The sequence below is a fragment of the Vigna unguiculata genome, chromosome 1 (genome assembly GCF_004118075.2).
Source record: "Vigna unguiculata cultivar IT97K-499-35 chromosome 1, ASM411807v1, whole genome shotgun sequence".
Taxonomy (NCBI): domain Eukaryota; kingdom Viridiplantae; phylum Streptophyta; class Magnoliopsida; order Fabales; family Fabaceae; genus Vigna; species Vigna unguiculata.
In genome coordinates, this window is record NC_040279.1 from 4,058,192 (window position 1) to 4,072,374 (window position 14,183).

Consider the following 14,183-nt stretch of genomic DNA (forward strand, 5'->3'; position numbering starts at 1 on the left):
TATAAATTTTAATTTATATATTATTATAAAAAGATATTTTCTTTATAAAAAAACTAGTCCATGTACTACGCTTTTCTGGTATAATTTGAAGTATTAATTCAATAACTTTTAATTATAAAATATATTCTTTAAAGATATTTTAACAAATTTAATTAATAGATATTATACTTAATTATTAATGAATAATATAAATTTTCAAATCTTCATTTCACTCATACATTGATTAGGGATTTTAAAAATTGACAAGACTTGACAATCATAAAGAAATTATTAAACAGAAACTTTCATGTAGTTCAGCTTAGTTTTTTATCCCACTTGTGAAGCTGCTAGTGGTCCTAAATATCCTAACTAAGTTGAAAACAAAACTAATAATAATTTTTGTGAGAAAATATGTGGCATTTGCTTGGGCAATTTCTGCCCACAGGCTATGATCTGAAGTTGAGATGGGTACTGTGCAGAGTTTAGAGTGTTTGACCCACCCACCCTCTAGAAGTCTGGTGAGCATTCAAAGTAGAAAAATGGTTGGAAATGAAACTGAAAACCAAGCAAAACCATCCAACCACAAAACACTTTCCAAGTACAAAGTCCTTAAAGAGAGAGAGAAGAAGAAGTGCTTGTGCTTCAGGTTTTGACTTGGTCTTTCATCATTCATTCACAATTTCACTTGCTTGGAAGCACAACGTGATCATGACGATCAAAGCAAAGAAACCATATGTCACCACCTTATTATATTTAACAGGTCACAGCCGTCTGATAATGACCCACAACACACCTTGTCCTAGCTATATTCCAAACCAAACATAAGAAAAAAAGCAACAACTTGGTTTTCCCTTCTGCTTTCAAAGCCAAGAAGAACAACAACTGGGGTGGTTTTGATCTAGTTTGGGATTTGGGTATCTGAAAAATTTCAACTTTAAGCAAGTTTTTGATTCTAAGGTCAACCACTCAGCACTCAGCTTGTCTGTTTCTTCTCCTTTTAACTTTTTGTTGGTTTTAGTTATGGTGGATTATTCTCTTCTGTGTATGTTATTTGTATGGTTTTCTTTGTTTGTGTATTAACTCTATGGTCCAGATATGTATGTTGACCAATTGAGGATCATCTCTAACCGGTGAGTGATGACTGGTTTTTCTTTTGCTGCATAAACTCAGTTTTCGTGTACAAGATGGAAATGGTGGAAAAGAGAAAATTTTCTAAACTGTTGTCGGAGCTGATAGTTTTGGCCGATGAGGTTGCTTCTCTGGCTAAGAACTCTGAAATTGAGGTCCATATATTTGCTGAGTTTGCCATGTTGGTTGAGAAATTCTCACCAATCTTCATCGACTTGAGAGACAAAAACACAGTCTTGGACAAGCCACCTATAAGAAAATCCTTGGAATCTCTTGAGAATGAGCTGAGGCGTGCCAAAGCTTTGACAAAAAGCTCGAATTTGAGGCAACCCATCAAGCAAATTGAGGACATAACACATGACATAGGTCGATCCTTTGGCCTTCTGCTCGTAGCCAGCTTAGAAATTTCCGTGGATTTCAGAGAAAAGATTGGTACATTGCAAAGACAATTGATGAATGTGAGATTTGATGGCAGTTTAAGTGTAGCTTCAAGTCCAAAATCAGAGGCTTCCAGCAGTGAAGTGAAGCTCACTGCAGAAATAGAAGAGGAAATAGTTAATGTTTCTATTGATGATGTTGTTCTACAACTTAAGAATGGTAATGATGAAGAATTTGCAGTTTCACTTTTGAGACTGAAGGAGTTCATAAATAGTGAAGGATTTGATGGTGGTTTGATCAACGAGGAAGCAACTCTTGCCATTCTTTTCAACCGTCTAGGTTCGTGTAAGGCAGACAATAGGTTGGCAATCATGCGGTTGCTAAGAAGTATTTCTTCAGGGAATGATGAGAAAAAGGTAAAACCCTTAACTTAAGAAGAGGTTTCTTGTAATTGTTGGTCTAAAAATCTTGCAGCTTTGGTTATTTTAGCTTGCTTTATAAAGTAGTTCACTGCAGGAGAAGATGGTAGATATTGAGTTCTTATCAGCAGTGGTGAAGTCACTCACAAGAGATTCAGAGGAGAGGAAAGAAGCTGTAGGGCTTTTGCTAGAGCTCTCTGACATTCAGGCCGTTCGCCGGCGAATCGGAAGAATTCAAGGCTGCATTGTTATGTTAGTTGCTATACTTAATGGGGATGACCCTGATGCCTCACATGATGCTTCAAAGTTATTGGATATATTGTCTAGTAATTCTCAAAATGCACTTCATATGGCAGAGGCTGGCTACTTTAGGCCACTAGTGCAGTATTTGAAAGAAGGTAATGCAAGATTTTCCTTATCTGATACCATCACCTTGTGGTCCATTCACTCATGATATTACAGGTAATTTAGGAGTATATATCATGGAGCCATTTTGTTTTAATAAATTTAAGTGGAAGGAGCTAGAAATTGGTTGAGTTTGTTAGCAGTAGAAGCAGCAAAAATAGCATCTGGTTTCAATTAAAGTCATCCATCTACTAAACATTGATTTTATTGGAGCATGTAATGCTTTGTGTAGACTCCTTGGTTAAGAGGAAGTTCGGTTATGTAGAGGAAAACCATGATGTGTTTACACTAAAATCCAGTTCAATCTTTATTTGCTAGTCTTAACTTGTTGAAGTTTCTAGATATAAGGTAAATTCATAATATACAAGTGATACAAACGTCTCGTTAAAAGTCGGTTTTGTAAAATTGAATTAGGTTTAAAGTTCATTACTTTCCATGATAGAAGAGAATGTGTTAGAGTCTTTCTTAGCGAAATTTGGTGTTTGTGATTTTGTAAGATTGATATCGACTTAAAGTCCACTTCTTAATATTGTTATGTTTCTCCAACTGAATCAGCAGTTTCCAAACCCAATATTGTGTGTTCTGTCATGTGAAATTTTGCTGTGCTTTCTTCTATCTAAATGCTACATGCAGGGTAATAATAGTTTTTTTTTTATCATGGTTTAACTAAATGTTTGGTTCCTATATGTAACACTCAGTTTTTTAATTTAATCATAATAAGAAAAAAACTTTCATTTTAGTCCTTAGACATACTATCATTTTCAAGTTGATTCTGCATGTCCTGTATCTGAATTTGCAACCTTGTTATTGTAGGGTCTGACATGAACAAGATCCTAATGGCGACAGCACTTTCAAGGTTGGAACTACCTGATCACAGCAAGCTTTCCCTTGGAGAAGATGGGGCAATAGAGCCTCTTGTGAACATGTTCAGCACAGGGAAACTGGAGTCCAAGTTATCAGCTCTAAATGCGCTGCAAAATCTGTCAACCGTGGCAGAAAATGTGCAGCGTTTGATCAGATCAGGAATTGCAGGATCTCTGCTACAACTTCTTTTCTCAGTTACATCTGTGCTCATGACATTGCGTGAGCCTGCATCAGCCATTCTTGCAAGAATTGCTCAGTCTGAATCCATCCTCGTCAATGAAGATGTGGCTCAGCAGATGCTTTCACTTTTGAATCTTTCCAGCCCCATAATCCAGGGCCATTTGTTAGAAGCTCTAAACAACATAGCCTCTCACCCTGGTGCATCAAGAGTGAGAAGCAAAATGAAGGAAAAAGGTGCACTTCAGCTTCTCTTACCCTTTCTGAAGGAAAACACCACCAAAATCAGGAGCAAGGTCTTGCATCTTTTGTACACTCTCTCTAAAGATCTAACAGATGAGTTAACTGAACATCTTGATGAAACTCACCTCTTAAACATAGTGAATATAGTTTCAACATCAACATCAGACAGTGAAAGAGCTGCAGCTGTTGGCATTCTGAGTAATCTTCCTGCTAGTAACAAAAAGGTGACTGATACACTGCAGAGGGCAAATTTGCTGCCAATTTTAATATCCATCATGTACACTATCACAGGAAGTAACTCATCCACAACAAATAGCTTAGCAGAGAGTATTGCCAGTGTTATGATCCGCTTCACCAATTCCTCTGACAAAAAACTACAACTTCTCTCAGCAGAACAAGGGGTGATTCCTTTGCTTGTAAAACTGCTCTCAAGCGGTTCACCAATCACAAAAGCAAGGGCTGCACTCTCACTGGCTCAACTCTCTCAGAATTCTCTTTCTCTTAGAAAGTCTAGAAAGTCAAGGTGGTTGTGTGTTCCTCCTTCCGTGAATGCATTTTGTGAAGTTCATGATGGATTTTGCTTTGTGAACAGCACTTTTTGTTTGGTCAAGGCTGGTGCTGTTTCTCCCCTCATCCAACTGTTGGAAGATACTGAGAGAGAAGCAGTTGAAGCTGCTCTGCATGCTCTTTCAACTCTTCTGCAAGATGAAATCTGGGAAGGTGGTGTCAATTGCATTGCCAAGTTATCTGGTGTGCAAGCCATCATAAAAAGTCTTGAAGTTGGTGATGCAAAGGTTCAAGAAAAAGCAATATGGATGTTGGAGAGAATATTCAAAGTTGCAGAACATAGAGTTAAGTATGGAGAATCTGCTCAGGTGGTTCTTATTGATCTTGCCCAGAAGAGTGATTCTAGATTGAAGTCAACAGTTGCAAAAGTTTTGGCTGAGCTTGAGCTCTTGCAATCTCAATCAAGTTACTTTTGAAACAAGCCTTTCTCTGTGAACAATTCTGTGGCAATGATCTGGTTTTGATCTTCATTCATTTACATTGTTTTGGTGTACATGCTTGTTTTTTTTTTTTTTTTACCTTTGTTTTTAATGAGCCACATAATGCAGTTCTGGGATTAAGAGCTTATTTACTAGAAGACAGTTAAAAAGTTTAGTAGTGTATCAAGATTGATTCATTCAGTTTCTTGAATTACTTTTTGTCTTTTTTGGTCTATTGTTGATAGAATACAGTAATAACATCAAAGTTTTCCCTCACTGTTATTATTTAGTCTCTGATGTACAAAGAAAAGATATTAAACATATTGTAATTATCTTATTTATGTTAAATGCATATATTTAATAAATTTTATATTTAAAATTAATCTAATTATTTTAGTTTAAAATATTTTTTGTTACTTCTTTTAATCTTATTTAGTATTCTACTTGTTTTTAACCTAATTTTAGTTAATGATAAGAATTACAATAAATTGTTGCAATATTCTATTTAAAAGTAGCTTTTTCTTTTCAAGAATTAAGATGAATCTGACACACATTGGTAAGGATTAAAAAACTATTTAAATATATTAACTACTTATCTGTTAAAGTGTAATTTTGTAAAATATATGTACTAAAAATTTAACAATAATAATAAATAGATTACTCTAATTGATATACACATTTCTTCTTCAAAAATTACTCAAAAAATGTTATTTTTAACTACTTAGATAAACTACACACAATTTCTAACTTTGCCACGTTTTTTAACTTTTATTGAAACAAATAATTATGTACTTTATTTTATAATAGTAAAGCTTAAAAAATTAAATATAAATATTTTTATAATTTTATTGTAAATAGTTTCTATTTATTTTGCATATAAAAAATTCCAATAGAAAAAGTTTAAATTTTAAAAAAATAATCACTTAAAAATAAAAAATAAAATATAAAATATAAAATAAAATTATTTAAAACAATAAATATGAACACCTAAAAGAAATTTTCTTTATATATACTGACGTAAATAAAGACATTATACGTGTAACATCCCAATTAAATAGGTAAATCCCACTAAATAAAACGTCGCATACATAAAGTATTCAAAGGGTACAGAGTTTGAGCTATGGAGGTATATTGCACACCATGCAGATCCATGCCAAAAGGAAAAAGGCCACACACAGCCTAAACGAAATATGCTAGTTTAAAAGTAGCATAAAGTCTTGTCCAAAACAAGAGGATTTTAATCTAATCAAACTCCATCCACCGTGAGCTCCATAGTGAGCCCGATATTCGTCCATAACCATCAAACTGCGACATTTCCATTATCATTACCATTGTCAGGGGTTCTCACATCTGCTCACATCAATAAAGTTAATGATTATCGCAAAGGAGAAAGACCATACACAAACATACAAACAAGCAGAAAGTAAGCTAGTGAAAGAATATCTTATATCATAACAATCAACATGCAATTTCAAAGTCAGACATAAATAACAGACGTCCACACATGGAATACCAAACCATTTAAGACCCAAAGACTCGACTATCCGGATGCGTAAACTGAGGCACCACCACAAGACCGTGCAATTATGTCCTAGCAGTGATGCATCACCACGAGACCTTCGTGGAATTACATCCTGGCCTTGAGGCACCACCACGAGGCCTTCGTGGAATTACATCCTTACATTGAGGCACCACTGCGAACTCTCACTAGGAGGGTCCGTGGAATTACGTCCATTAGATGAGGCACCACCATGAGCTCCCACTATGAGAGTCATGAGATTACGTCCTACCCATACCTTGTATGTGTTTCACCAACAAATTATAGGGTTCCCATGCATATCAATCTCGTGCCAATATATGTATAAAACTAACCATCCAAGCATATATCATACCAAGCTCATGCCAAATACATCAATTTCCAGCCATACAAATCAACTATTTCATGCATATTCGCATACTTCATACATTAAATAAAGTACTCCAACCAATCACACAACTAACACCAAAGAGAACATGAGAGAAGTACACAAATTCCTGCACCAGTCTCGCTCAAGCTAGGGACCCTCGCTCAGGCGAAAGGGGTCTTTCGCTCAAGCTGCAGGTCCTCACTTAGGCGAGACTGCCAACAGAAGACACAGTAGGGTTCGCGAGATCTCACTTGGGCGAGGCCTCCTCGCCTGAGCGAGACCACCCCTCGCCCAAAGGCGAGGTCCCTCGTTTGAGCGACAACTGCAGCGAAACACCTCGAGCTCCCTCGCATTCTCGCTTAGGCGAGTTGCTCTCGCCTGAGCGAGATGACTACCTGCTCAAAACGAAAGCTCTTCGTCTGAGCGAGAGCTCGAGCAGAAACCCTGGGCGAGTTGCTGTCAATCTCGCCTAGGCGAGGCACATCCGCTTGGGCGAGAATGTCGGGTTCCTCCACTGTTTTCACAGCCAAGTCAGGAAAACACCAGGGAAACAATACAATGCCAACACCAGTTCCATCTCATGTAAGTATAAACATAAATCCAACATTTTATATCAGGAACAGTAGCCAAACATCAACATGTTACAAAAACGCGAAAACCCTAGCTTCCCTTACCTGGAAAGAGCTAGCGGAAAACCTCGACACTTAAGCTACGAGCACCACAGTTTCGAGAACAGATATGAGGAGCTGAAAAGAATGATGGAAACAGATTCCAAATAGATTACCATGGTGAACCCTAGCTGGAAACACAAAAATCCAACTAAAGGAGAAGAGTATGAAGTGAAAATAACTTATGTGGATGGGATAATGAGCTAAACTCACTTGGAATTGAATGGGTCTCAAACCCCTAGCAGAGCATCGTTGGAGAGATTGAGAGGGAGAGAGTAAGGTGGATGCGTTTATGTAAAGAGGCAGAAATGAGAGTGTTAGCTGGTTTAGGATATTTGGATCCTTATGGGCCAGTCCTAGGCCCAACCAATTTGGGACAGTCCCTCTAGAAATAGGGTAGAATAAAATTAAGTGGGCCTTACAATACGCATATGTGTATTTTTAAATATTAATGATATTATATCAGTAAATATTTTTTAAATATAATGATATAATATTAATAGATAATATTATTAAGTTAATATAAAAATAAATTTATATTTACTAAAATTAATATGAAATGAATCAAGAAAAGATAAATAAAAAATATAAAGAAGATAATCAATTTTATGAAAAATATGTAAAAGTATACGTTAATTTTTTATAATTTAATAAATAAGTATATTGTAAATTGAGAATTAGAATTATGAAATGTAAAAAAAAATCTCATATATATATATATATATGCATAAACTCTATGTCCAAACTGTTTAAATAATTATTTCAAGAAAATATTACATTGTGTGTTTTCATAAGAGAGATAAAATTGATAAAAAAATTGCACGAAATCTTAAAAAAGAACAGAATACGCATAGAATTTACTTTATACATTTTATATAGAGAATAAGTATAAATGAAAGTATATAATTACTTTTAATAATAGTTTATTTTATTTTTAATTCTAAAATATAATTAATGTTAAAATAAAAATATAAGATATGTATATAGAATGAGAAAATTTCTCTCTATATATTATAAACAATAATTTATTTAATTTCATCAGACAAAAATGTTTGACTTAAAAATTTAAGATTTAATTTAATTTTTTCTTAATTTACAAAATATCTTTTGACCCAAACCGTTGGATGGGTCTCTCTAGGTTTGTATTTAAGTATATCTTCTAAACTCATATAATCCAACGGTCTCTGTTAGCTGTTTATGTGCACATATATAATCTTTAACTTCAGGTAATCGAGATCCAAAACGCAGGTCGTTTTGCTCTCAGGGTATCCTTTCCTTTTCTTCACTTCCTTCTCTCTTGTTCCCGCGCCGCTCCGCACCTCTTCTTCTTTGTTTTTCTCCATCTCTGAACGGTGCCGTTTCGTTCTGTGAGTGCGTTGAACAGTTGAACATGCTGCGTAGAAACATTCGATTGAGGAGAGAGTATTTGTACAGAAAGAGCTTAGAAGGCAAAGAACGCTTGCTCTATGAAAAGAAACGCAAAATCGGAGAAGCGCTTCAAGGTTTCTGTTTTGTTGTTTTGTTTTTTTTGGTTTCATATTCAACATTATGATACTAATAATAATAATGATTTTTATTATTTCTCATATAATTATGTTTATTTATTTATTTGTTTGGTTTTTGCAGAGGGGAAACCCATTCCCACTGAACTCAGAAATGAGGAAGCTGCACTTCGACGCCAAATCGACCTTGAAGATGAAAACACTGCTGGTAAGTGGTGCCACGCACTATGTTTCTTCATGTTTTTTTTTTCTTTTTCTTTTATGCAATAACTTTAAATGGATTTTTTTGTTTGGTTAATGCATATGAAGAGAATGTAAGAAGTAACAAAATGAAATAAAGTTGCCCACAAGCTAAAATTAGCTTGCACATGAGTTAAAAACTGTGTTTTTCCTTTCTATTTTCCTGTTATAGAAGTATTTGTAGAGACACTTAGCCAACTAAAAACTAGTTTAATTTATAGAGAAGTTTATTTTTTTTTTCTTTCTTATTTCCTTCTGTTAGAAGTGCTTGCGGAAAACTTTGTTTTAATACATCCAAGGTTATTTTTCTTTTGTGCCATATATCCTTCTGTTGTGTGTTTCAATATGGGGTTTGATGGGATTTATAATTGAATTCAGTTCCAAGAACGCACATTGATGATGAGTATGCTTATGCTGCGGAAAAGGATCCCAAGATTTTGTTGACCACTTCCAGGGATCCAAGTGCTCCTCTTCAGCAGTTTGTAAAGGTTTGCTTGCTTTTGATGTGTGTGGTGTTTGTTTGTTTCAATTCTGTTATTTAAACCAAATTTTTTTCTACTTTTTTGTCTGTTACTTCAAGGACTCTTGTTTATTGTGATCTTCAATTCTTTTTGTGCAGGAGTTGAGTATAGTTTTTCCTAATGCGCAGCGAATGAATCGTGGTGGTCAGGTTGGTGTCTTTAATTATTCATCATGTGTTGTCCCATACTGCATGTTTGTGACATCATGATCTGATTATTTGGTGGTTTCTTTGGTCATGTGATTTAGATAAGAAATTATGTTTTTAATTATAAATAAGAGAAGAACCAGGATAGGATAAGAAAATAGTGGTTTTTTGAGTTATTCTTGCAAAAGTGTAGAGCACATTGTCTGAACACGATACTGAAATGACACCCCTAGTGCTCAGCAACACCATGAGTTTCAAATTAATTATCTCGTAAAAGAGTAGTTGCTCAAATGCAGTGTTTTTTTTCCAAACTGGATGTTCACGTAATACATAAGTTTAAAAGTGCTATGTGAGGTCTACAAATCTGCATGTGTGCTTTACGAATACTGTTGCTTTCCAGACACAGAATCTTGACCTTGGAATGAGTTTTGGATTTCCAAATTCCAAATGCTCTTAAAGGAACATCTATCTATCTGGAGAATGCATACAAAACTGAAAATATGATTTGCTAGAAGTAAATAAACCAAAAGAACCGAGTACAAATTCTCGATGGGTTAGAGAAAATATGCAAAGAATCTCAGTTAAAGAAGATCACAATGGATTTGTACTCATTACACCCCATTCATTACTTGCCTCTGTCATTCAGGCCTGTGAAGTTAATATAATTTAATTTTCAATAGTATGTATGCGTGCGGTCTTTCAGTGGGACCACACCTTACTCCTCTTGCTTGTTAAGGAAATTAATATTCTAACGTCACAATCGAAGGCATTACATGAATAACACTCACACCACTAGGTTCTATTACTCCGTGCATCTCTGCTTCAATTTAGTTGCCTTCATTAAGCCATTTTTTTCATCTAGAATGTCTGATGGCTTTCTGTAATTAGCTTTATTTTCAACTCTTGCTAAAACATATCAACATCTAATTCTTGACTCCATGAGCAACTTGCCTAATGGTATATGCAATCTTCCTTTTCATTTCAGGTTATCTCAGAGATTATAGAATCTTGTCGTGCACATGACTATACTGATGTTATTTTGGTTCATGAACATCGTGGTGTACCAGATGGTTTAATTGTTTGCCATCTACCATTTGGTCCAACTGCATATTTTGGATTACACAATGTGGCAAGTATTAGTCTTACAGTGTTTCATATTGATTTTAGGGAACAATATACTAATATGTTGTTTCATACAGGTTACAAGGCATGAAATTAAAGACAGGAAAGCTATTGGAACTATGCCTGAGGCATATCCACATTTGATTCTTGATAACTTCTCAACTAAGGTATTCATAATTCAGTATGAGCTTTATTATCTAAGGAAGTACTAAGTTTCAATGACTATGATCTGTTGCTTTGTCTCTGGACTTTTTGATAATTACAGGTCCTGCAGTATCATTGGTTCTTATCTTATTCCATAATGTAGTAGTGATTGGAGTTCAAAACGATTTTAAAGTATTAAAAAATCTGGATGTAAATTTAACTGGTTCAGGCTTTAGTTGACATAATATTATTGACTAATACATATTTACACTGTGCTGGATGGATATTAAATTCCAATGTTGACATGCAATTGTCATTATGTTTAAACATCAAGTGATATTAAACTTTCACTGAAGCCAGAATAATATGTGAACATGTTTAAGCATTGTAGTGTGTTGCTATCATGGCATGTCAAGTGTTGAACTGTGCAATCTGGTTCTGGTTGAGTACATGTACTTTAGGCTGTGGATTTAGCATTTGACAGGTTAGTTAGATATAAAATTCTTATCTAAGTGTAGACAATAGCATAGATTAAGTGTTACGAGAATGGGAATGTTTTGATGCATGAGTAGGCATATAAGAATAGATATGATGTGGAGTCAATATATTGAGAGAGAATACTAGTGGCTTCTACTGAAAAAAGAATTGCAAAACCATAGCCAAAAAGCCATGTTACTATAATGCCCAAAATTTTGTGACCAGTAGCTAATGAATCTGAGTTGATAGGGTGTGCTGTCATTTGTTTGAGCACTGATTCATGTAAAAGTTATATAGCTCGATTTTTCAATTACATCTCTTGTACTTATGTGCCTTTGAAATAAGAAATTGTACTACTGAGATTCAAACTCCAGTTCATTTTTGAAAAAGAAAGATGCTCAATCACTATTTCATTACTGGTTTTTTGGTGAACGAAGTTATTTCTTATAATATATTTTTGTATCCTTTTTATATGAAAAATGTTCGAGAGTCTGCCAAGATATCATTTATGATTGACTTATAGGGTTGTTTACCAGGACCTTTCCCTTGTCTTTTTCTCGTCTCTTGAATATCTTTTTACAAAATTATGCTCTGGCCATCTCAATCTAAACAAAATTAATTACTGTTGACTACATTATACTACTGAGTGCTGACTGCTCATCTTGTTTGGAATTCTTTTGGACGTTAAACAGTTAGGCGAAAGGTCAGCGAACATTCTCAAGCATCTTTTTCCCGTGCCAAAACCAGACACAAAACGAATTGTCACTTTTTCCAACCAATCTGACTATATCTCGTTCAGGTTAGGTCCATGTTTCCAATTTTGTGGATTCAGCTTCATTATTTGTTCAAGTTCTAACGATTATTAACCTTCTGGTTAATTTGTTTCTTTAAATTGTTTCTGTTATGTACAGGCATCATATTTATGAAAAGCACGGAGGCCCTAAATCTGTAGAACTGAAGGAAATTGGTCCACGATTTGAGTTACGGCTTTATCAGGTTTGCATCACAATTAAGTCCGCCATGGGTTGAACACATTATTGCTACTAGGATTTAAGGTTTTCGTTTGCTTAAAGCTGTATAGTGCAGTGATTGTTTTGCATGGGCTATATGATATCTTATCACTATGTTTTCATCATCATTAATACTTCTCATGAGCTTAACTGTGCTTTGATTTCGTTATGATTTATTTTTTTTATTTAAATACCATAGTTTTGTAACATATCAGTTTTTCTAGACAATGAATACGTCTACATGACAGGACCTAGCCCAATTCAATAAGCAGTATCACTTTCAATTGTGATTAAGCATTGTTTTCTAATTTTTGGAACCTATGGATGAAAACTGGCTATTTAAGTCTTCTGGTATCGTAGCTGCTTAAAGTGGATACTTCTTTCCCCAACCTGTGGATTAAATTGGACCATAGTAGTTCATGCGTCAGTTTATTGTTTTTTGTTTTGCTTTCATTATAGTCACACTTCAGTTTTTTGTTTGGGTTTCATTGGTTATCTCAAACGTCAGTTTCCGAAGTAAATTGTCATTGAAACTGGCCTATTATTACTCATACAACATATCTGTTGAACAAGTACTTTCAGTTCCTGATGTTTTCAAAAACTGTTTTCAGATAAAGTTGGGAACGGTGGATCAAGCTGAAGCTCAGATAGAATGGGTCATTAGACCTTACATGAACACAACTAAAAAGCGGAAATTTCTCAGTAATTGATGCAAACATTGTTATGGATTTTGAGCTCGCTTTTCACGGACTGTACTTCGGATGATATGTGTAGTTGATGAGGTTGACAAACGAACTAAATTATTTTAAATGAAATTTATATCAGTTTAGTGCAATAGCAAAAATATAAGCAAATGAAAATGGAAATATACTTGCTTACCTCTGGATGAAAATAATTATTTTTAGAATTTAATTTCCATATGTGCATGTTGTGTGATCTTTTATATCTTTTTGAGTTTGATGTATGTTGGTCCTTGAATTCATGTATCACTGATTTTGTATTAAATGAAATGTTTGTTTAAGAAGCGATAGGTCATGTAACTGTCCATATTTTTCAGAATTTTGTTTAAATATGTACTTTTTTGTTTTTGATGGGAAAGAGTCTTAAAATGTTTAAATTAAACAAAATATTGACTTTATTTTACTGTTTTTGCTTTGTGTATACAGGCAGTGAGCTTAATTATATGTATAACTAGTGAAAAGTCATTTGATGCTCATTGAATCGAAAAATACAGATATAGGGTGCATATAAACTAAACTAAGAAGTTCAAGTAGACTCCATTAAGTTAAAAGCAAAGTTTTAAAGCAAATAGAGCTCTAAATTGCTTCAAACTTTTTTAATGGTTCCATGAATTTTCTTTTAATGTGAACTCTATTCAATTTTATTTCTCACTTATTGGAAATACTGTTGCACCTCACAAGACTTTTTATACGATCAAATTGAAGGTTCTATTTTAGCTTGAAATAAATCGACTAAATATCTGCCATGAATGTGTGAACCTAAAGACTATTATTGTTCAGATTCTCTCTTGTTCAAAATCCATGGAAAGAGTGTAATTAGACTGAACAAATGATGTGAAAGAATCTCATGAGTAAAATTAATAAATATTAGTGATAAAATCTACTTGTTTCATCGATTCATTTTGTTTGGACTTGTAATCTATTATATTAAATAAGATTATACATGTTCTCAAATGTAAAATCGATAATGTAAATTGAATTTAACGAAGTTATTTTTATGTTTATTTTTAAAGAGAATATTTGATTTTTAAGGCATAAATTAACATAGATTTCATTAATGATTTTTCATAAAGTACAAATTTCGAGTGAATTTTACATGATTAAGATTTAAAACTAAACTAAGAAGT

The 14,183-nt window shown here is 34.1% G+C and overlaps 2 protein-coding genes across 4 annotated transcripts; both read left to right on the top strand.

Annotated features, from left to right (window-relative positions):
• The first annotated feature begins 427 nt into the window (after nt 1–427).
• Nucleotides 428–4,848, top strand: LOC114186100 (U-box domain-containing protein 44-like). 3 transcript variants are annotated; one of them, XM_028074140.1, is made up of 4 exons: nt 428–959; nt 1,150–1,901; nt 2,002–2,302; nt 3,123–4,848. In XM_028074140.1, exons 2-4 carry the CDS (start codon nt 1,164–1,166, stop codon nt 4,574–4,576), a joined length of 2,493 nt encoding a protein of 830 aa, XP_027929941.1. In that variant the 5' UTR covers nt 428–959; nt 1,150–1,163; the 3' UTR covers nt 4,577–4,848. The 3 variants fall into 3 exon arrangements, with proteins under 3 accessions (XP_027929941.1, XP_027929933.1, XP_027929925.1); XM_028074132.1 differs by having other exon boundaries at nt 428–936; XM_028074124.1 differs by having other exon boundaries at nt 428–1,901.
• Nucleotides 4,849–8,375: 3,527 nt separating this feature from the next.
• On the top strand, nt 8,376–13,234 carry LOC114176922 (U3 small nucleolar ribonucleoprotein protein IMP4). The gene is made up of 9 exons (XM_028062128.1): nt 8,376–8,656; nt 8,781–8,864; nt 9,275–9,384; nt 9,516–9,566; nt 10,549–10,692; nt 10,763–10,852; nt 11,999–12,105; nt 12,218–12,302; nt 12,928–13,234. The coding sequence occupies exons 1-9, from the start codon at nt 8,545–8,547 to the stop codon at nt 13,024–13,026; spliced, it is 882 nt and encodes a 293-aa protein (XP_027917929.1). The 5' UTR covers nt 8,376–8,544; the 3' UTR covers nt 13,027–13,234.
• The last annotated feature ends 949 nt before the right edge of the window (nt 13,235–14,183 follow it).